This window comes from Lonchura striata, chromosome 2, assembly GCF_046129695.1.
Source record: "Lonchura striata isolate bLonStr1 chromosome 2, bLonStr1.mat, whole genome shotgun sequence".
In the NCBI taxonomy this organism is placed as follows: domain Eukaryota; kingdom Metazoa; phylum Chordata; class Aves; order Passeriformes; family Estrildidae; genus Lonchura; species Lonchura striata.
Window position 1 is genome coordinate 36620350 of NC_134604.1, and position 23084 is coordinate 36643433.

A 23084-nucleotide genomic window follows, 5' to 3' on the forward strand; every position below is an offset into this window, starting at 1 on the left:
TAAAGTAGAAATCCTTTAAAAATACATCACCACTTCACAGACACTGTGTTAGGTGTGTCTTTGGATTACTTTAGTGATATTCTGACCAGAATTATGTGATTTTCCAGTTGTCTTAAGGATACAACTCTGTAGATATATCAACAGCTTAAAAGTTTTGATGTCTGGCAGACAGTGTTTCTGACAATTATGGCCAACGTTAACAAGCTAATAAAATTCCTCCTGTACTTCCAATTTCATATTGCTTGATGTATTTCCTGGTATAAATATTGTAACGGCTGGAACAAGTCCAAAGCAAATCTTTGTGGCATTGTCCATAAAGTTTAATAGGCTTTGTTTTACTACTTACGTGGGCATGCCTCATTTTCCGTTTTTCTATTTCTTTACCATGTGCAAAAAGTGCCTAACTGAATTAAAGTTTGTCCTCTATTTTTTTTTTCTTTCCTTCTCCCTCAGATTGCAGCTATTCTCAGGAAACGAAAACTTGACTATTATTTGTACAAACTGCTACCTGAGATCTTGCAGTCAACTTCCTTTCTGACAGCAAATGGGACCTTGTATATTGCTTGCTTTTGCATTCTAAGGTTGGTATACTATCCTAAAAATGAAATGTAATAAAGCTATTTTTGTGCAACTTTTCAATTTGTATAATAATTTTTCTCTTTTTGTAATTGGCTTGTTTGTAATGCTTTGAAATAAGAAATGCTACAGCAATCATCTTGATTTCTGGTTTTACCATTTGATATGAAGCTTTACTTTTTAAAAATTATTCTCATTTTTTTATCTTTTAAATGAGTAAGCAAGTCAAGCTTTACTTCTTTTTCTCTGTTTTAAAGATTCAAAATACATTGTTGCAGGAAATTGAAATAGATGCTAGAGGGGAATTAAAAAGGCCTAATCTTTCCTAGAAATAATTGATGTAATTTGATATTGGCTTCTATATTCCTGATGCAGAGGCTGTGATAACTTTTAATTATACTGAATTTGGTACAGCCATCCAAGTTTGTACTTTTCCTTACCATCATAAATGAAGGAAATCCCAGCCTCTGGGATTCTGTAAGATACAGACTTGCTCTGAAAAATGAGCTAAAAGGCATCTCTGTATTCTGTTTCCAGCATATGTTTCAAGTAACTATCATGATAGTTAAAAATTAAAAGTTGCTTTTTATTAATATGATGATGCATTTATTGTAAGAGATGTTATACATAGACACGTAAAGCTTACAGTAGCTATGAATGTTTGAAAGTTAACTCACAGCATACTCACGAATCCCTCTAAAAGATAAACACCTTATGCCCTACTTCTAAATCAGTTTTGAGGCCTCTCAACTTTCCTTCAAAGGTGGAGGAGAAAGCAGAGAAGAGGAGCAGGCTGAGGAGCCATGAAATGCTTATCAAGTAAATAATTCTCAAAGTTTAAAATTAATCTATAAGTAATGAGCTCTACAGAATATGATGTTTTCTAGCAATCTAGGTTGTATCAATATTGATTTATCTTTATTTCTCTGAACTACAGAGTGCTGTTCCTTATTCTGCTATGTATTTGGCTATAAATCTGCAGTGCTTTATTTCAATGCTGTAGTTAAATGTTACTTTCTAAATTAAGCTGGTATGGTTTTAAGTTGTATGGTTTTCAGCAGTTCCTCTTACAGAGGATATTAGCCATCTAGCAGATCTGTGACTGTGCTGGTCAATGAAGTAGGTAAGAGATTAGTGTCTTACTCTGGCATGGCATCACTTTCACCTGTGTGAGCATAGCAGTCTAAGCTGTTCTGACCTCCAGAGCAGCATGACCAGATGCAGACTGGGTAATGGAAATGCTGCCTAGCCCAGGTGCCCTCCAAGTCTCCTTGAAGCATTGTTTAGGTTGACCTAGGTCAAAACAATGTAAAGGACAATTCCGATAATTACATGTGACAAGAAACAGATGTAAGCACTTATTCTGCTGTTCATACAGCTGTGCTGCACAGTAACCAACCAACATCTTGGGATGTGTATGTGCTTTTTCTCTTGCAAAGGGATGCCCCTGAGGAGCAAACAGCTGCATCAGAATCCTTGCTGGCAGTCTCTGCACACTGCCCTCCACCTGCAATTGCAGGACTAAAAAGTCATTGGCTAGAGTGCTGATTGAAACTGGTGAACTGAAATCACTGACAGAGGCATAACAAGTGTTTAAGGCAGCCGTGGTAATGGTTCCTGTTGAAGTACATGAATGTCCAAATATAGTGAGAATTTTGCAGCTTTTTTGTCCAAAATGAAATTCAGAGCCTCAGCGATTAAGTGATTAGGATATGTAAGAGCTATTAAATGACATTTCAGAAAACAATGGATAATATGATTGTTAGAGAAGAAATACTTTCCAGACTTGTATCCTTTGAAGAATGAGTACATACCTGGTGATGATCCACTTGGTAAATTTTTCATGTATTCCCAAGTGCCTGTGACAAGAATTGTTTCTAGGACTTGTCAAGAAGGTCTTCTGTCTTCCAGGCATTAGTAATATGCAAATAGTTAATATATATGAAACAAAACAAGGCATAAATAATTGGTTTGCATAGTAGAAATAAGCTGTCAGTGAAGTTCCTGTTATGTCCTTTATTTTGGATATACCTTAGGAATCTGGAAGAGGTGCTGAACACTACTGTGAGAGATTGTGTAAAATTATTTAGGGTATGGAAATCTGAAACTGACTCTCATCTGTTTCAGAAAGATCTGCTGATTAAAATCACTTATGAAATTTGATAGAGAAAAGTGCAAAGTAAAAAAGCAGCTCTGTCATTACTCAGGAACAGGCTTTAAACTAGCTGCTGTTTATCAGGAAGGTGTTTGAGGATCATTATGGGTAGGTTCTTTGAGCAAGTCACTTCAGCACTTGAATGTGGTCAAGGAGCTGAGTGAGTGGTGTTTGGAGGAAAAATGAGACCACATCAGGAAGCTGAATGAATACATGACCCCTTTACAAACTGAGCTCTCTATGCCTTTTTGAGAGTTTCTCTAAGATCATAATGTTGAAAAGTCATTAACTTGAAATGTACTTAATATCTTGTATTTAATAGACTTGTCTTGCAGCTTGAGGCATATAAGCTTGCTTCTCTTACCTGCTCTTGGGTAGTTGATGGAGGATGGAAATGTGAAACTTCAGTCCTTTATTTTTAACCAATTTGTGTCTTTTTTAATGTTTGTTTTCTTAATGTTTTGATTGAAGTTATATTATTCTTTGAACTTAGTGCTGTGTGATACAGTGTACTTCCTTCAGTAGCCCCTGAGTGCAAGAGTAATGGTACATGATTATTTAGGCCAGAAACATTTTAACTTGTCAAAGAAATGCCAGTACCTCTGGTTCTGCATAACTGGCCTGAATATTTCTGGACGTGATAAGCAACCATGAAAAGAGATTGTTTGAGACTGTGAAGATCTAGAAGTTCTTCATCTGGTTCTAGATAGTGATGACAGATTGGATGTGATAGATTTGTACTATAGGATATATGCTGCAGTTTTTATATCTGTTTTTGCTTGAAAGGTATATTATAGCAACAGCACTAACTCAGAAGAATTGTTCAGCAAGCCCTGTGCAGTTGATTGCTCTTACCCTCCTGGAGTTCTAGACCAAAGCAATGGAGTAAGGGTTTATAGTTGGACATGTTAACTCATATTTACGGTAGCTTCTTCCTTTCAGCTTGGAAAAACTACCAAAATTGAAACTGATGAAAATATTCTCAAGGATGTAGAACTGCATGCAAGAATGTGGAATTAAAATTATTTCATGCATTGTTTAATACTTTTACCATTTCACAGGTGGGTAAAATGTTGAAAATATCTAAAACCGATATCAGCAATGACTTAGACAATGGATAGATGTTCTTGCTTTAGAAGAGGTTGCCAAGCTAACTTGACTGACTTTCTTTTAGCTCCTATTTTTTTTTTTGTGTGGTGAATTAGGGTCTGTTGGCAGAGCAGTGAGGATGATGATCTCTGTTAAGGATGTGTGACAGTCCAGTTGGGGGTTGTAATCTCTTCCACTGGTGAGATCCAGCAGACTACATCTGTCTGGGCTTCAGATGGAAGTGCTGGGTTCCTGTGTTGACAGGCATTGCATCTGTTAAATGAAAAGTGCGATTTTTAGGTTTATGGTTCAATTACATGTAAAACCTCATGAAGGCATGGTTCTGTTAGTCTATCAACTAGAGTAATTAAGTTTGTCCATGTATAGCTTGTAGATTGAGGAGTTAGGTTCATGACCTGAAAGAACTCCTAGTTCCTACTCGGATTTCTATCCATAGAACATATGAAAATAACCATGCAAGTAATAACAAAACCTAATTTTCATTTACTTTAGGAGAAGTGTGAATGTTTCAGTTAGTGACTGTGCATTTTTATTTCCACTGGACTTTATAATGTAGAATGTGTTACTGTTGTTTCCGAAATCTTGTCAAACCAAACATGCAAGCATTTGTAAAAGGATTCTAAACCATGCCAAAAGAACAAATTACTGTTTCTTTCCCACAGAAAAGGCATTTGTTCTGTTACTTAACAGGTGTGTCTGGTGAGATGTGTTCATACTTATTAAGATGCTTAAAATGACTTCCCTGAAACTTCATACAGTAATTACTTTCTGAGAGAGTCCTAATAATGAACTTTATCTCCTGCAGCATTTGGCATTGTCATCCTGAGAAATTATCCTTTTGCAGCCGTGGGAATGAGCAGTGTGTGTAATTGCCATTACATCACTTGCTGCTGATACACTGGCTCTCTTTTCACTTACGAACATAAGCTGGCATTGCTCGCTGGTAATGTTATTTTTGCAGAAGTATGAGATGAAGCTGCTCATGCCTTTGATGGCAAGAGTGAAAGTGAGCTAATCAGATGGTGTTGGTTAATTATGTTTGTTCTCTCTTCTGTCATCAACATGAAATTTTGTCTAAGAAAGTGTCATCTTCTACCCTGTATGTGTTTGCAATTTTGTTTATTTTGTTTGCTGTGTTTTTAGAAGAGTAGATTCCATTGTAATGCTTTGTTTTCTCACTGATAGTGCTTGTCAGCTGAGCAGCATTGGTATAATTAAAGTATGTTTATTATCATGCCACCAAATGTCACAACTCTGGCTCTTGTTTGCCTATGATTGGCCTGAATAAGTTTGAAGTGCAGGTCTTCTGTGAAGACCAAACATGGTGTGTAACATTGTGTCTGACATGCCGTTTGGCTTTTTTCCTTTAATGATGACCAATCTATAGAAAGATTTTCTTAGATATTGCCATTTATGTAACTCTTTTTTTTTTCCCTCAATTCTTATTGTTGAAGGAATTTTGGTAGTTGAAATTGTATGAACTCTAAAAGAAATCCAGATCTAGCTGCCAAAAATGAGAGCTTTCCCAGCTTAATAGGATTGCGAATTCACTGTTACTTCCACTTGTAATGTAGAGACTGATTCCTTGGCATACTGTAAATATGTATTTTGCTGTTTTTCGAATCAGTGGGTTGTTTGGAGTGCAGCATGTATTATAATTACTTTATTTGATTTCTGTCTTACCTGACTGCATCGCTAATGTTCCAAAAGGCAGATCTTCCTGAGCATCTTACTTGTATTCGGACAAGTAGCAAATAGATGAGTGGCTATAAGGTCTTCTAGAAGATTTTTTTGTAATTAGTATCTGCAACTTTTCAAAAATATGTATTGGAAGACACTGATTTCCTGGAAGAAAAGTAGCCACTTAAATGAAATGAATACATTAATGAATTGTTTCAGGTATTTATGAAACACTTTGGGAAATCCTTTGAGAATTATCCAGTTGTAAAAATATAATGGTTAGTGTTTATTTGTAAGTACAGATTAATATAAGAATACAAAATTAATAAATAATTTGTAATTTTATAATGCAGATAAAATAGAGTTTGGTGCATGAATTTGCATGTAATATGTATCTACATTACTTTTTCAGGAAGATACTTGGAAAATTCTACTTTTGGTCTCCGGGCTTTGGTGCAGCCTTACCTGCTTCTTACATGGCTATTCTCATTGAAAGGAAAAGCAGGTAGGGTTTGTGTTTATGGATTTTCAGCTTAATATAATAATGTTTCTTGTTTTGGTTGTTTGATGATTGACATTTGACAGTTCAGTGGGTTTATTTCAGAGTGCTAGAAATGTAGTTAATCTGAAATTAGTCTTTTGCAAACTCAAATTTAAATCTAGAAAGCTACAGTGAAAAAACTCTTTATGAACATTCAGTTTCCTGTTTGTGGTTTGTCTTGTTTAATGTGCAATTGCATTGCTCAGTATTGCCTGATAAAGCTTAGTTGCCTAGGGCTTCCTAATGGAACTATGGTTTTGTTCTTGTTTGTTTTTTAAAATATAATTTGAGCAATGTTTGTAATTAGTCACAGAGAAGGAGAATGCTGATGACTTAACAACGTGACATTAGTTAATACGGAGGAATTACAGGATGTTGTGGAGAAAACTCTGGATGACTTGAAATAATTCAGATTGGATGAAATGTAGTGGTACAGAAAGCAAAGCCTTTCACTTAAGGAGAGGTGCTGAAGCTCATCTATCAGAGGAAGTTCATTATGAAAATATTAAGAGAGGGAAGAAAACTTTAATCCAAGGATAGCCCAAAGCTGCCATTTGTAATGTGGCCAGGAAGATGGCAGATGAAATCCTGGCTTGTAAGGTTTTATTGTTGGAAATTCAATTTATGTTGGTAGCTTGTATAAATAGTGTCAGTTATAATACTTTCTTAATTTACTGTGGAATGAGATATTTTAAGCATCTAGTTAGTAAGTTTAATTTAAAGAAGAGAAGGTAAAAGGGTAAAACATTGCTCTCTTTAAAAAGATATCGTAGGAGGTACTAGAGTTGGTGTGAATGCACTTTTTTTTTTTACTGTGGATGTCTGAAACTTCCTTAAGCAGTCATTTAAAAATAATGGCAAATATGTGTCATTATGTTGTTGATTTACTGTCAGGCCCCATTCTTGAACTTCAACTGTGGAGTAAGAAAATCCCATGCCAAGTTTTATGTATGTCAAAGTTCTGTCCTTTCAAAAACAATGGCTCTAATGCATTCTTTTAAAGAGTTAGGACATGTAAGAGTTTCTAGAAATATAGGAGCACTTCTAAATCACTTTCTTTAATATAATTATAGAGAAAATAATCATAATCAAGTTACCAAATAATCATAATCAAGTTACCAAGTAAGTTAATTATCTTTTTCATGTCCTCTCTAGCTGACTGATTTTCATCTTGCAGTAATTACTTTTGAGATTGGATACATTCTAGTAGAACTTTGTCTAGTTAGTTAGACTTCAGCACTGCTGTTGGCTTCGGAGTATCATTTTGGGGTGAGAGTAAATGCATTTTCTCCCTTTTATCAGTGGTAACATGGGCTTAACTTTTCCTACAGACTTCTTACAATGTGAGGCATTTCTGTGCCAGGCTTCTAATATTTCTATGTAATGTTAAAGATGAAGAAATCAGGCTGGTTGTCAATCTGTGACCTTCTTGTACCTTTTAGAATATTTGTGGGTGGAGATTTGAAACTGCTTATGAGCCCAAACATGTGCAAGGTTTTTGTATAACAGCAAAACAACTACGAGAAAATTGAAAAGCTACACTTTTTAAGAGTAATAAGAAGAGTAATCAAACAAATTTTATGTTAAATGGGTTTTTCTAGACTTCTTTTTGGCAATGTATGAAAGCTCTGACATGTTAGCAGGATTCTGTTTAGCATCTGAAATTTGAAAGAAAGGGAAGTTGAAATAGAGGTATGTGAAAATGACAAAAGTATACTTGTACTGTATGTATGCAATGAATGACGATAGACTACTTAATTTCTGTAGGGTTATTCCCCTTTCTGTCGGAGTCCATGATGTATGACCCAAGATATTTTGCCTAAAAATTCACATTATGTTGGATCAGTTAAAGGAAAGAAGGAAATCTTGCTATTGCAGTATAATACATATACGAAAATGTGGGGTCATTGTTCTTAACAAAAGAAATCGTTAAAGGAAGTCAAGAGGTATTTGAAAGTTAAGGTTTTTTTAAAATATTAAGTTGTTTGATATGTTCTCAGCTGGCAATTATGTATAATGTGCAAAATGCTGCTGCTGACAGTGAAATATGACTTGCTGATTTCACATCTGTTTGCCTGTTAGTTTCTCTTACAGGCAAAATCAAATTTTAATAGACTTTACAGTCCCTTAGGAAACTGATGTTTCACATGGAGACACAGGGGCATTTTCAGTTATTTGCTGAGCAGCTTAGAACAAATTGTAGTGAAAAATCAGGGAAGTGGGAAAAAGTCCTGATTTAAGTTCATAAACCTATCTCTAGCCCTCCAAATTGCTACTAGCAGCTGGCAGTAACATTGAACTTAATCACTTAATCTCTTCCCAAGTGGATATCCTATTTTAAGTACCTCACTGGCATTTGCTTGTCCAGTGTCCTTGTCAGTCCTAAACTTGGGAACAGGAGGCTTATAAATCAGATTTTCTTCCAAGTGTTGCTGTTCATGTGTGCCAGCCTTCTTCCATCAATTAATATGGAAGAATGGGAAAAAGAGATTGTTAGCTTGGCTAGGTGCATTATAATTTGAGGAGGAGCATGTTTTCTAATGTGTTACAGAATTAGTTTGATTGTAGATTTTATCTGTGTTATGTGTAATTACAGATTTGCAGGACACTGGCAATGAGAAGGGTAGGTGACATTCCACAGAAACTTCAAACAGACTCAGGAAATGCTCTGCACTGTATTATTCTCCTACAGGTCTATAAAGATATACATGGTGCATTAATATGTACATGTGTGTTGTATGTGGTGACCATAAAATATAGTTGTCCTGTCTAAGAAAACTAGTTTATCAGGATCTGTGGGAAGGGCCAAGGAATAAAAACACTTCTTAACTTTTTTGTATACGTATCCATAAATGTTCTGTGAGATTATTGGAAGAGAACTGGTCACATTATTATGATTAAGTAATGTTTTGATAAAAATTATTTCTTGGGTAAGAATTGGATTTGGTAAACATGGAGATTATGAATCTACACATTGCAAGCACATAATCTATGCCTTTTGTTCCTTACTCCAGTGGGATGAGCTAAGAATTTTTCACTTTTTCTGGTGCTCTCAAGCTTTGTGGATTGCCTGTTAGGGTTAGGAGGAAGCATTTTTACAGGCTCTAATTTGTTTTAATTGTCAATATTTTAGTAATTCTTCATGTTTATATTGTCATAATAGCTATGGCTAAATAATAATAAGCAAGCTTCTAATAGGGGCAGTTGCATGATTAGTTGCAGGATTATACTTAAAAGAATAAAATGTTTTTTGCAGTTTCACCTGTTTTACATCTGTTAAAGTGTGCAATTCTTTTGTCCCAGAATTGAGTTTTGTACTATTAGACACTAAAGGCTATGTTAATTGTCTCTACAAAAGTAGAGATGATTCAGTTCTTTTAATTTTATTGAGCTTCCTTAGGAAATCATTACATTCATTTTATTAACCTTTGTATGGAATTGTTTAACCATACAATCCTTGTTAGCTCCTACAGGTGTTGTTTCCAACTGATGATAAGAAGCAATTTTATTTATAATTTTTTAAAAAACATACTTTGTTTACATCTTTTGGCTTCTGTTTTTAATTCCAAGTTACAGTCTCTTGTCATTTCTTTCAACATCTATTAAATGTTATCACCAAGAATTTAACATATAGTAAGGAGGAGATATGTGGCTTGGAGCCGAAGACCTGGCACTGCCTCAGTCTAGAAGTACTGAAACTGATAGAAAGCAAGGAAGTAACTGAATATACTTGTTAAAATTGTTGTGAATCAACTGTTGAAACGTGATTTGGGACTTGGCTGAAGCCAGCCTGTTACTGGAAATCTGATTAGATCAGTACCTTGCTGACTTCTAAGACAAAGAAGTACCATAGCTTGGTGGAGAGCCTGTATTTAAATCCTCTGTGATTACTTTCCAGGAGAAAATTGGGTACTCTTAAGTGTTTTGTAAATGTGCTGATATTTCAAAACCACTTTTAGTTGTGTTTTGCTAGTAGCTGAATGGCAAACTTCATTTTACTGGACTCCTGCTCAAGAAATAATGTATAAATGAATTTCAGTAACTATAAAGCTTTAAGAGGGGACACAATTCCAGTTTCAATTAAATTGTCTTTTTCCCTGGCTGTTTTGGATTTTTTCCCCCTGCCTTTTGTAACTAATTAAGCTAGAGAAAGTTCAGCTACAGCCACCTAAGTTTTCTGTGGCATTGTGAAGGGACATTTCTGGGGTTGCCCCTGCTCCCCCCTTAGGCTGCATTAGTGTTTACATACTGCCTGTTAACATTATAGCGGCGCCTGTCTCGTCGCTGCAGTTACGACTCTGTCACTGATGGTATTATAAAACTTGAGATTTAGGGCTTTTATAATTTGGTTGTAAAATCTTGCTCTGGGCAAGTATTTGTAATATGTTTTTAGTTGAAAACTTTGGGTGTTTTTCATAAAAGAAAAATCAGTATGCTGGACTCCTAGAAAAATATTTAAAGCACATGCATTTAAAAAGTGAAGCAGTGCAACAGTGCGTGTTGTAGAGGACGCTATATATACACACATATATTTAGTGTTCTTGGAAACAAAAGTATTACTGTGCGTTGCTTGGAAAAGTGACAGAAACATTTGTGTGAGAACAATGTGGAATTTTTACACTATGTTTGTTCTGATGAAACATTCAGTGCTGTTAAGATTATTTGCTTGCCATAAATGTCATTAGTCTAAACACATTATAAAAGAGGTATATGGCAGCACAATAATGGTAAAAATTATACGCTTTAAAGAAAAATGAATTTTGTAACTGTGTAACATTCAAATACAATTTTGTTGATATATTTCTTTATATATAGTATATTTAGACTTGAGGTGACAATCTCCTTTCTCAAAAATGTTTTGTGGTTATTCATTTTGACATACTTTAGGGAAACATCTAAATCACCATTTTGATGGAGTGAGTAATCAAAACAAGTGAACAAACTCTTTTAACACAGCAAATGTTTTTGCAAGCTTCAGTTGTACTTGATAGAAGTAAGAAATTGAGAAAGCAAGCTATGTTGAGGGGTGCGTTTTTACATATTCTTTGCATTGTATGAAAAAACTGGAGTTTGGATCACTGGCACGAGTATTTTGTGGTGTAATCTGGTAAAAAGAGCTAGCAGGAAAACAAATTTTTTGGAATTGTATTCCTCTAGGATGATTATTGCTGTGGAATCTGGAGCCAGACTGTAGAAGTTACTGGGAAAGCTTTCTGTAATTAAACCAAAATATGTTAAATTCCGTTGTACTTCAGCAACTGCCTTGGTGAGAATCAGTGTTTTGAGGATTTATGTTTTTATAGTAACAGTGCATAAAGATTTGAACATGTTTTGCTGCATGCTTGGAGGGCTATTACTGTGCTGTAGTTATAGAACCATTTCATAAAATATTTTGGATTGGAAGGGACCTAAAAGCTTGTCTAGTTCCAACACCCCTGCCATGGACAGGGACACTTCCCACAAAAACAGATGGCTTTAACAGTTATCAGAAGAAGGGAGAAATGATCATTCAAGGCTGGGAGTGCAGAAGTCAATCTGAAAGATACTGTGATGGTGGCAACATTGTGAATGGCAGGTAAATCAGCATAAGCAACTCTTGGGATATTTTTCATGAAAAACTTGTGATAGGCCAGTATTTTAAACTGCAAAAATTGATGCTCTCTCTAAGCTATATCCCTTGCAGTCATAACTTTGTTGATATATTCAGAGAGTTTTCTGTTTTTCTTACTGTTATTGAATCATGCGTTAATTTTAGAAACAGTTTCTGGAGTTTTTTTAACTGTCCAGTGAATTCAATATTAATAAAATCAGTTTTTAAGAACTGTCTTTTCTAAGTGCAGGAGCAGGCAATTGCAGCATGTTGTAAGTCCAGCAAATGGGCCAGAAGGCCAGTTTGGCTGAACAGTGAACTCCTTGTGGAGCTCAAGAGGAAAAGGAAACTGTGTGATCTATGGAAGCAAGGTCAGGCATCATAGAAAGAGTACAGAGCTGTGGTTTGCATATGCAGGGAGAAGATTTGAAAGGCCAAAAACTCAATTATAGTTGAAACTGGTCAGTGCTGTATCTGACAACAGGGAAGGGCTTTTTAATGTATGTTAATAGCAAGAAAAAGTCTAAATAAAACACATTGATACTTGCTGAAGGTGGTTGCCTGACTAATACAGATGTAGAAAGAACAGATACTGTTTTTGCTTCCATCTTTAATAACATTCATAGACCTTGGACTGCTCAGTTCTTTGATTTGGAGGACCATGTATGCCAGTACAATCCATTTGCAGACCCTGAAATTGTAAGGAACCACTTGTATCAGCTGGGTGTTCACAAGTCCATGGACCCTGATGGGATTCATGCCGGAGTTCTGAAGGAGATATTGGATGTTGCAAAAGCACCGCTCTCAAAGTTACTTTATGTACAGGGAGGGTCTCACGGAAGACCCAATAAGCTACAGACCTGTTGGTCTAACCTCAGTTTCTGGAAACATTCTGAAGATTATTCTGGTAATATTGAAAGGCACTTAATGGAACATCGTGGCCACCAGGCACAGTTAACATGAGTTCACAAAGTGCAATTCCTGTTTAACTTATTTGATGTCCTTCTGTAACCAGGTCATCTGGTGGATGAGGGAAAGGCTGTCGTTTAAATTGTAGCCATATTGTGAGGCTGTCCGGTGTGAAGGAGAAGGATGTCCTCTGTGGGTCATAGAAAGATGCTGTGTTACTGGCGTGCTATAAACTGTCTGCTCCATTTATAAAGGTAACTGCAGAGTAAAATTTGCTTTATTTATATGAACTGCAGAAACCATGTGGTTTACTGTGTGAGAAAGATCTCTCCTGTATGATGTTCTTAATTATTCGTATTGTAAATCTATCCTTCATTCCTGCCGTTTACTCCTTGTGATTCTGTGTATGCACATAAGATACAGGTATAATCCTTTTATTTCTGGATAAAAGAGGTGGTTGCACTCATCACTTGGACTTTCCTAACTATCTGAAATGTGCATTTCTATTTGATACTGGTCATTTATTTCCCATCAGTTGCATGATTCACCATTCTGTGTCTCATTGCAATCTAGATAACTGTCTTAAACTAGATGTCATCCACTTGAGATGGCAGAAGTTTGGCAAGGCAAATTCTGTACTTGTGAACAGATCAGGAAAGTTTATTGGGAATCAGTGACTACAGTTCCATACCTGGGTAGTCAGTCAGTCCAGATTATAAACGATCCAGGATTCTGAAAAACTTTACTGTTTCTGCGTAAGTATTCAGCAACCAAGTTTAACATTCAGGCTGCACCATTTGAATGCTGTAAAAATTTGGTTCAGCTTTCTTGTGTGGTAGCTGAAGTCTTACACAAGATGAAAAGCAGCAGAGCAGCTACAGCTTTATAGCTGACAATTCATTTTCAAAGCTACAACAGGCAGACAGGGAAGAATACTGGAAGCCTCCATGTGAAATACATTCCTGTGATTCTGGAGACACTAGAGAATGCATTGCAGCATCTGGATGATCTGTAGAGACTGGGTTTCTTTTCTCTCTGTGTTGTTAGAGTCAGGCCTGAGATGGATCATGAAGGACTATTTCGTTGCAATTGCTCAGTGGCCTCCAGATCTTTTGAGTTTCAGAAGGATTTATCAGTATAGGCTCAGCATCAGCTGTGTGGCTGCTTCATGAATGTAAAGACATCTCAGGCAGCACCTATTAAACTCTGGCTTACTCTGTCATTGCACGTGGGGCCAGCCTGGGTGAACAAAGGGCAGTGCTAAGGTCAAGCAGCATGCTCTGATAGATCCCAGGTGAATGTGCAAATACCTTCCTCTCTATCTGCATGGCTCCATGTGTAACTGACACTTGATTCTAGTTAAAGTCTGATTTAAAAAAATTATTTCAAGAACACTTTTGGCAAAACTATTTCTGAAATGTTAACTTTGTAGGCTGAAAACTTAAGTAAAAATTATTTAGTCATCTAAATAGTATATTTTTGTATTCTTTGCTTTTCATCATTAACCATAAAAAACACACCAAAATTTGTAAAATTTACAGTCCTGTTGAAATGCTGACGGATAAAATGTTAAAATTCAGACTGCTGCTGAACATCGGACTATTCTGTTAGTCTGACTTGAATTCAAATGGATTAATTACTCTGTCCTGTTGGCTCAGCACTAGCATCCAGGACACACTCATTTGGACTTCCTTGGCTTAAGCAAACACTTAATACATCTTCTGTGTCTGAATGCTTGTGTGTAACATGTAGCTCCCAGAGGGGGAATAATAAATACTCTGCTAGTATAGAATAAACTAAAGGTGCTGCTTAGGTGAGCTGACTTGAGTGCTGACATTTACCTGGTGAGATAATATCCATGCCTAGCATGCCTGTAGTGCAATGGCTGGAAGTCTTGGAGGGAACTTTTCAGTGCTGTGTTCCTCAGGTCTGCTTGTAGGATATTGATTTCAGATGCTATAGATGAGAGCAGTTTAAGTATTTGTTTCCATGCAAGCCACACCTATAAACCCTCTGTAAAAGAACTGACTTTTCTGGAGCTTTGTTCCCAAGGAACTAAGGTTGTTGTTAGCTCCTGCAGCAGGAAAAGTGTGAAGTTAGAGACTTAGAATGGTAATGATTTGCTATATTTAATCACGCAGAGCTTTTCTGTGGCAAAGATTACAGCAGTATTCTGAGGTCAAACATCTTACTTCCCCTTCCTGCCCTTTCCCCTCCACATCCTGGGACAGAAAATGGCATGTATTTATTTCCTTTGGTAAGGAAATACAGCACTGTGTGTTGTAGTGTTTCTTGTAATCTAATGACCTCCATTCCAGATTGAATCTTTTTTGATAAAGTGCGTGCCATTAAAACATTCTCCTAAAGACAGTCTGTCTAAGAAGCAGGAACAAACAGTGTCCATGGTATTAAAGGCAAGCCTGGTATTAAACAGGTCTCATGAATTTGGGCCAGTACCTGTTATCACAATCCAGACTGCTCCAGCTTTGGTGAAAGACTGAAACAATATGGACTGTCTGGTAGTACAGCATAATTTGGTCTACGTGAAGGAATTTATATGGGCTCCAGCTTGCTGCTTCAGTAATACGTTTTTCCTTTTAAGCTCTTTGGTGTCAGTTATTCATTCCTTCTGAGCAACGAACTGAGGAACTAGCAAAAATGTTCCAATATCAACTGTTGGCAGTTTGGATGTTTGAGCTTAATGCCAGAAAACAGTAGGTTCAAACTGGACTTGGCAGTAGCTTATTTCTGTCTTTGGTAGGTGAAACATCTCATTAACATCTGTCTGTAGTATCTGGCCCAGTTCATCATCCAGTACTGATGTCCTGCCAGAAACTGGCTTCTCAGTCAATAGGGATGTGTTGAAATGACACTCGGTCAAAATTTTAGTGTGGTTTGCTTGCCTTTCTAGGGAAGGTTCACTTTGATTTCCAATGTTGCCGTTCCTTGGGACCCCCGTTACGGATGTAGGCACATTCTTAATAGCATTTTTCTGTCTTCTGAATGGTTAAATTAATAGTTCCTAACTGGATTTAAAGCCTGTTTTTAAAATTATTTAATAGGCTGTCATTAGAGGGTCTAAAGAGAGGGCAGAAAAAACAAGTGTCACTGTATGTTGACAAGTCTAACTCCATACACTACTTCTCTTGGAAGTGCTAGTCTGCTGTTGCTGAATACAAGGGCATTTAGAAGTTAGTCACACTGTTTGAAAAGCTTCAGCAGTTACTTGTTGGAGTTAGATTGATTTGTCAAATCAAATAGTTTTCTTTTTTTTTACAAATTGCTTCAGGTGCTTTGTAAACAGTATAATCCTATCACTAATGTAATGTTAAAACATTATTACTTTAAAGAGAAAATTAGTGCTAAACATGCCAACATTACAATAGCTATTAGTGTAACAGACTTGGAAAAACATCAGGCTGCTTAAGTCTTTTGAAATAGATGAAATAACTGATGATTTGAGTAGCTTTTATCAAAAAACTTGTGTTGTGGAATGGACTGTCTCAAACTGGGCACAGAATATAAATTAAAAAGGGAATGCCAGCCATTCCAAGGGGCTTCTAGGGAAGCTTCTGGAGCTGCTTGCTGGGCTGCTGTGAGCTGGCTTTGGGATATGCAGGTAGGGTGTGGTTGAAGGGCTCTTAACTTGAGAAGGGCTAGAGGGTAGAGGCTGAGAAGAATAGGTTGAATACTGGATAAATTTCAGCTGGTATTGGGACAGCTCCAAGCTGTCAACAAGTGACCTTGTATGACAAATCTTTTCTCCTTCCTGCCTTCTCACTCTCAAAATACACGGAGTGTAAGTCCAAGGCCAGTGAATACTGGACGTATTTTCAACTCTGAATTTTTTCCATGCCCTGTCCTGCTCTTCCTAATTTTTATTAACTGTTCTGTCCATAGTGTCCTATTTTGCTTTGGAGTGGTAGTGATTGCCAGCAGAATACATTAAACAATGACCTGCTGCTACTGAGAGTCTCCAAAGCAGTTTTGTTCAGAAGTATTTACTTTTGTGCCCTATGCTCATACCTTCCAGACAGAGTGGCCAAGCAGCCCATGCCCAGAAAGAACTGAGTGTTTTCTTTGTGATTGATTGAGCTGATTAAAACCAGTTTGGTGTTACTATCAACAGTCCAAAGAGATTGTTATTTGAGGTCTTACTTAGCACTAGATAGACCTTCTGTACCAAGAATGTGAATAATTTAAAAAATCCCAAAATCCTTCATCTCTTTTCTTGGGGTTTGATTAATTTTTCTTCTGTTATCTTCCAGTCAGTAGTTCTATAATACTAATAAGCTTTTTGGAATATTTTTATCTTTTAATGGAATCTTGTGAGGTTAAATCATACTTTAATTAAGAGTTTTTTTCTCCTCTGTAGGTCAGCATTTGTTTTTGCTCTGTAGATAGCATAGAGCAACTTGGAGGGAAGGAGGAGGGAGGGAATGGTAACAGAAAATCTGTATAAAATAAAGCATAAAGGAATTTTTAAAAATTGAACTATAGATGTTATCTTGTGTTGTACTTTCTGGAAACTCTAAGAATTATTGCTACTAATTTAACTGGAATGTATTACTGTAGATATATTTTATTTTTGGCTTCTTTCCCTTTTCAGTTTTCTCATACCCTTTCTTTGGCATGTGTTCAGATCATAGAACATGTTGAGTTTATTTTATTTCCTTTTAAGAACAACAAATTTTGAGTATTTGCATTAAACTGTTTTGCTTAACATGTAGCATGCTCCAAGCAAGAATTACTGATTTGCAGTTCTGAGCAATTTTAATTTCTCCAGCTTGCAAAGTGTCCATTTCCTCCTTTAAACAACACGAAATATTAAAGGAAATTTCTGTAAGAAAACAGTGGATTATGAGTCCTTAAACTGTAATTTTTTGAGATGAAGTTCTGAACATTATTTTTGTGTGAAAGACTTGCCAACTGGTCTTTATTAAGCTAAAAAAATTGCCATGTTCTTTTTTGAAAACTCACTGCTTATGTCTGTTTTCATAATTTTCAGCATTATTTTGAAAGCTTGTCTGTTCCTGCTGATTTTATGTGAACTTTTGCACCAGGACTTTGCTGCTGACCTCCAGCTGTCAGTAGGAAATTGGTGGGTGTGAGAGATTAACGATACCCTAAACATAATCTGTAGTGCTTGTGTTATTACAGGGATGCAATCATAACTCCACATCTATGCTGGGTTTGCTTGTGGTGTCAAGCTGCTGTAAAGCAGAGAAAACCCTACCTCTTACCTCTTCATTTTAACTTCTTTCATTTCAGGGAAACCTGTGATTTGTGTATTTGACTTAATTCTGCAGGTTTTAAAGTGGTGTTTTACAGTGCAGGGGGAGGGATTGAAACTGATGGGAGGAATTCTTCCTGTTTTTGTGGACCATGAGTCCTGTCTGGGGACCCATTACAAACTAGTATGTTAGCTTCTTAGTTTATGCTCAGAAATTAAAGCCGGAGTTAACTTTTTGAATCTTCCTTTTTCTTTCTTTTTTCATTATTTGCCTTTGAATCCAGAGAGTCTTATAAAAATAGTTTTATTTGTAATTTCTTAGACTTGTAAAGAATAATAAAAAAATAGATAAAATAGTGTCAGAATATGCAGCAGATTCCGTGAACATTGACATTCACATAAAATTCAGACTTGATTTTGTAGGAAATTAATATAATGAATTTATGGAAAAATGGTTAAAAAAGTCATGTAGAGTTCAGATTTTGTTGTACAGATCACAAGGAAAGGGGAGTTTGACTCCAGTCCCTGCTTCTTCTTGGGTCAAGTCTTATTGGTTTGTCAATACAAAGAACTTTTGGAAATGTAGGATATCAGGAATTTGAAGTTTGGACTGGGTATGAAGTTAGGAATCTTTATAGCAGAGCTAAAACTGCTCTTGTCTTAGCAGTGATATGGATATTTTTATTTTGTGGGTGTTTGCCCCACCAACTGTTTAAATTTGTTGCATATGTGGAGAAACATAACCCATCAATTAGATGTTTAATCAGAGAACCTGTTCTCTTAATTGCATGCGTGAAGATTTTTAACATGGTGCTGTATCCATCTTTAGGCTCCTTCTATCCCCCTGTGTTGCTGGCTGCTGCTGTGTGTTGGGTTATGGGAGCTGTTGAAGGGATGGTACCTGGATGTACCTTCCCTGGTCCCTTGTCCTGGAGGTGAATTTAGGGGCTCCCTCTAATAGCTCACACCTAGGGCTGTTCTCACTGAAGGAGGTGCCTGCTCAGTCAATTTATGTTAATTCTGTACACAGTGGTATTCATCTTGCTGTAGTTATTTCCTGTTATTTTTGACTTGCTAGCTAATTTCCCCTTTAGTTTTGAGTAAGACAAAAAAAAATGATCACAAAAACCACAATACTGGTAAAAAAGAGCAGTTATACTAGTTCAAATAAGTTTAATTAATTGCAGTGAATGTTTAGATTTCAGGATGTCTGCTTGGAAAGGTTTGTGGTTAAACTGAAACAAGGCAATTCTTTAACCTTTGTATCACCAAAAGCAGTTTTTCATGAGGAAATTCTAAGAATTGGAGTGCTGCTGTTAGACACAGAGGATGGGCAAGGCAAAATGCATGAAAGAAAGAAATACTCCGAAGGAAGAATAAATATTAGAAAGATATGGCTTAAAAATGACAGGTCCTACCTCTCTTCTGTGGCTTTCCGAGACAGAGGTGTTTTCTTTCTGTTGGAAATTTTCTTTGAGGGCTTTTGTGGTTGCAATAACTAATTTATGGTAAAATTTCCATGAGTAATGCAAGTACTTTCTAAGGATTCATCCCACCTTCAGGCAAGGTTGGTTAGTTGGGGTTTTTTTTGTGTATGCGGATGGTGCTGTTGTGTTTTTTTTTCTTTTTATTTTAGCTTAGCAACAACTCTGTATTTAAGGGAAGCCATAAATATATTGAAGGAAAACCATAAATGAGAGAGAACTGGCAATGCGTTTTGTAGGAAAAAACAATCTTGGTTGTATTTAAAGATTGGTATTTTGTAGGATTTTCTATTATACGAAGAAAAAGCTTATTCTGCTTGTGAAAATAGTTATTTTTTGAATTTTATAGCCCATCAAGCTGAGCAAGAAAACATTCTTCAGCAAAGTGTTCCACAAACAATATGCTGGCATGCAGATTTGGACAGTTGCTGCTTCTATTGGCACAAACTGAATTTTTTACTCACGTGTAAAGGAAATTGGACTTTGGCCTCAATCAAATAAGTTTTCCAGAGTTTATAGCATTTACAAGAAGATATAAATACCTTGCTCACAGGCAAATGCAAAGTCTGAGAGCAGCACCCAATGATTTCTTTGCCTTAAAATACTTTTGGTTAAACAAAGGATGGGAGAACTTTAATCTGGTTTATATGTCCTATATTTTCATTTGAAGTCTTGAAGATGAACTTTGAAAAACTGGGACAGTTTTGGCAAAGAGCTATAAGTATGACTAAAAACTTAGGGAACATCATATTAAAACCGAAGGAGCTCAACGTACTTGTTTAAGAAATGGTATTGAGGGAGACTTGGTTGGAGGGGGTAATGTTACAGGGGAGGTAAAGATGTAACTCTTTTCAGAGACCAGACTAATTCTTGTCTTAGGATGCAAACTGTAAAGATAAGTACCTATAGAATAACATATCAGTGATTGTGGCGATTGGAAATACTTAAAATACAAATTTGATCTTTTTAAGTAAATAGCTAATCACTAAAGAAGAGTTTGTGTTTTGTATTCATTAGGAAGACAGATTGTTTATCGCTGTAATCTCTTCTGGTTTTACAATCTGTGAAAAAATTATTGATGGCATTTTGAAGTTTCTTTTTGCTTTTTCTCTAGAATAATAGAATTGTTCAGGTAAGTCTTGGGAATTTAGCTAGTGCAGCTTCCTGCTTGGAGTAGGGCTGGCACTGAATTCACTCCAGCTTGCTTGGGATTTGTCTGGTCAGCCCTGCAAACCTCTGAGTCCCTGTTCCAGTGCTCTCGTGTCTTGCTGAAGAAAATGCTGTTTCCTTGGGTTGGGTCAGGGTCTGCCCAGCCACACTGCTGGTCCTCCTTGCCAGATGATCAATACCTGCTTGTACTGGGGATCACCACCAGGCATGGGGCTTTGTGGTGTAGTGAGTGCCAAGCAAATAGGATTAATCATTTCCGTTGACCTCCTACCTAAACTTCTGGTAATACAGCCCAGTACATGGCTAGGTTTCCTTGTTATTTTTATCCTGTAGCTTTTTGGGGTTTTTAGCAGTTATTTTAGACTCTTTCCTCTGGGCAGCGCAATAACAAAAATATGTGGTTCTCTGTTGAGGTTTATAGGCCATAGTTCAAGCACTGTTGCTGTTATAATTTGGTCTCAATGTTTCCGAGTTGTCCAAAAATCAAATTTTATCATGTTAAACTTTGCATTGAGGAAGGTATAAATGAACAAGAGAATTATCTTCTAGAAGCCTGTAGTCCTTTGTAATTTAACTATTAAATGTGGAATCTGCAAGATTGGAATTATTCAACTGTAGATAATGTGACCTGTGTTGGATAACTAAACTCTGAGACCATGCATACTCAGTTCTCTATCAAGCATGTTGGAAAATTAATTTTAAAATGTGAATTGGGGGGAAAAAATAAAGGAGGAGAAACAAAGTGAAAAGTATACTAAGCACTACTTCTCTATGAGACTTGAATTTAATAACAATTAAAACATGATTACTTTCATGCAAGCCTCCTTTTTCAGGTAAAGGAGGCCTGTCTTGTTAACACCTTTTCAGCAAACTATTTTTTTGGTTCTTTAATTTAATACAAGAAACTGGTAGGATGGACCTTGGTCTAGTGCTCATGAATTTAAGGTTACCCCTAGCTCACATTTTTCCTTCCTGAGTTAAAGATCACAGATATCATTAGAAACAGAGCTGGGTATGGGAGAGACTGTCAATTAAGAGGTGACTGGGAGTCAGTGGGAAGCCACAATGAAGGTATTTATGAAAGCAGGCTTTGGAGAAAATGGTCTAAGACAGGAACCATGGAGGAAGAGCAGGCAGTAGGGCTCTGTGTGTGTCTGGTCGGGCTTTCCTGTAGTGACCTTGCCAGATTGTCACTGCTGTAGCCACCTGCTGGTGTTGTTGTTGCCAAGATTAGCATTCAGCACTGGTTCATGGACTTCAGCAGTGAAATGTAAGCTGTTTATTAGTATCTTTAAACCTCCCCAAAGCATATGGTTAGACATGACTGACTAATTATTTTTATTGTTTAATAATTTCCTGCTCTCCTAATACCATTTCCCAATTATATTGTCCCCTTATTTACCAGCTGCAGTTTTAATATAGTCCTTGGGTTGTACCAGTGACCCTCTTACTTGGCCTACCTCCATCTTTCTGTCCTGTTTTCTGTCAGCTGTCATTGCTACAAAATAGTGCAACATTTTCTGAACTTACAACTGCTTTTTAACAGCAGAGTTCAGGTTTGGGTTAGGCTTGTTGGATCACATTTGCACAGGGCCAGGAAGAATGCCCTTTCCCCCTCCCCTTTTTTCCCTTTTCCATGGAAACATGGGACTATTTATTTTTAAAAGTCACAGAATTAATTTGGAGAAAGAAAACTTTCTGCTTGGAGTTAGCCTGGGCCTCACAGACGGGCTTGCTGCAGGCAGTTGGAGATGACGTCACCTAACAGCTTGCGGTGTTTTCAGTTCCGGAAGTTATTCCTTGCACAAATTTATTGTCTGCGCATTTTGTCTCCTCCCAGCCACCTACTTCTCACATTGGCCTCGCTGCAGCTGCACTGTAGCTTTTGAGTTCTTTCCTTCCTCTTCTCTAGCCCTTTTCCTTTCTTTGTCTTTGTGGTTGGTGAGTTGCATTTTACCCCTAAAGGGACTACAATTGAAACTAAAACTCATTTAGTTCTTAGTTTATTAGTGTTTTTAAAAAGACTAAATAAATTTCAGTGGGAGGCTAAAAAGCCCTGCCTGCATGACAGAGAGACTGCAGGGGAGAATCCACTAAGTAAGTTATGTGCACATAACAATGATCATCCTGCTTTGTGCCCACTGTAGAATCTACATCTGTGAATACATGGAGTGTACTCTGAAAGCTGCATCTGTCACTTGGTTGCTGGTTAAGTCTTCTCATAGGCATATTACTGCAGGATGTTTTTGATGTTCTGACATTTTCCAGAATACTCAAAAGGGATTGAGTTACCAGGTTAGCTCTTATGGGTAGGTTTATTTCCAAATGGGTAGGGTACGGGTAGGTGTTTCCAAATGGCTCAGTGTTTGGATGTTTATCATAATTTTTTAATGCTATTACAGGGGTAAAATGAAATATCCAGTATTTTTTCTTGATAACAAATTAAAATAAGATTTACAGTATGTAGAACTGTGTATTATCCGGCAGTTTGCTACTCAGACGGGTTGGGGCACCAATATTTTTTTATCACTTGAGGTAGTAAACTGAAAGACTAGGTGATTGTTTGCAGACCAGCCTGATAGTTGAATTTATCTATTGTATCAGGTGAATTTTTACCCCTTCCTGTTCAGAACTGT

General features: G+C 36.7%; 1 protein-coding gene across 2 annotated transcripts in view; it reads left to right on the forward strand.

Annotated features, from left to right (window-relative positions):
• Positions 1 to 23084, forward strand: part of TMEM135 (transmembrane protein 135) — a 158265-nt gene that overhangs the window by 9868 nt on the left and 125313 nt on the right. Inside the window, exons 1-3 of one of the 2 annotated variants that reach the window (XM_021545029.3) lie at positions 491 to 581; positions 3674 to 3792; positions 5934 to 6026. In XM_021545029.3, coding sequence (XP_021400704.1) covers positions 3761 to 3792; positions 5934 to 6026 — 125 coding nt within the window. In that variant the 5' untranslated portion in view covers positions 491 to 581; positions 3674 to 3760. Of the gene's footprint in view, positions 1 to 453; positions 582 to 3673; positions 3793 to 5933; positions 6027 to 23084 lie in introns of those variants that run through there. The other variant, XM_021545028.3, reaches the window with a different exon arrangement.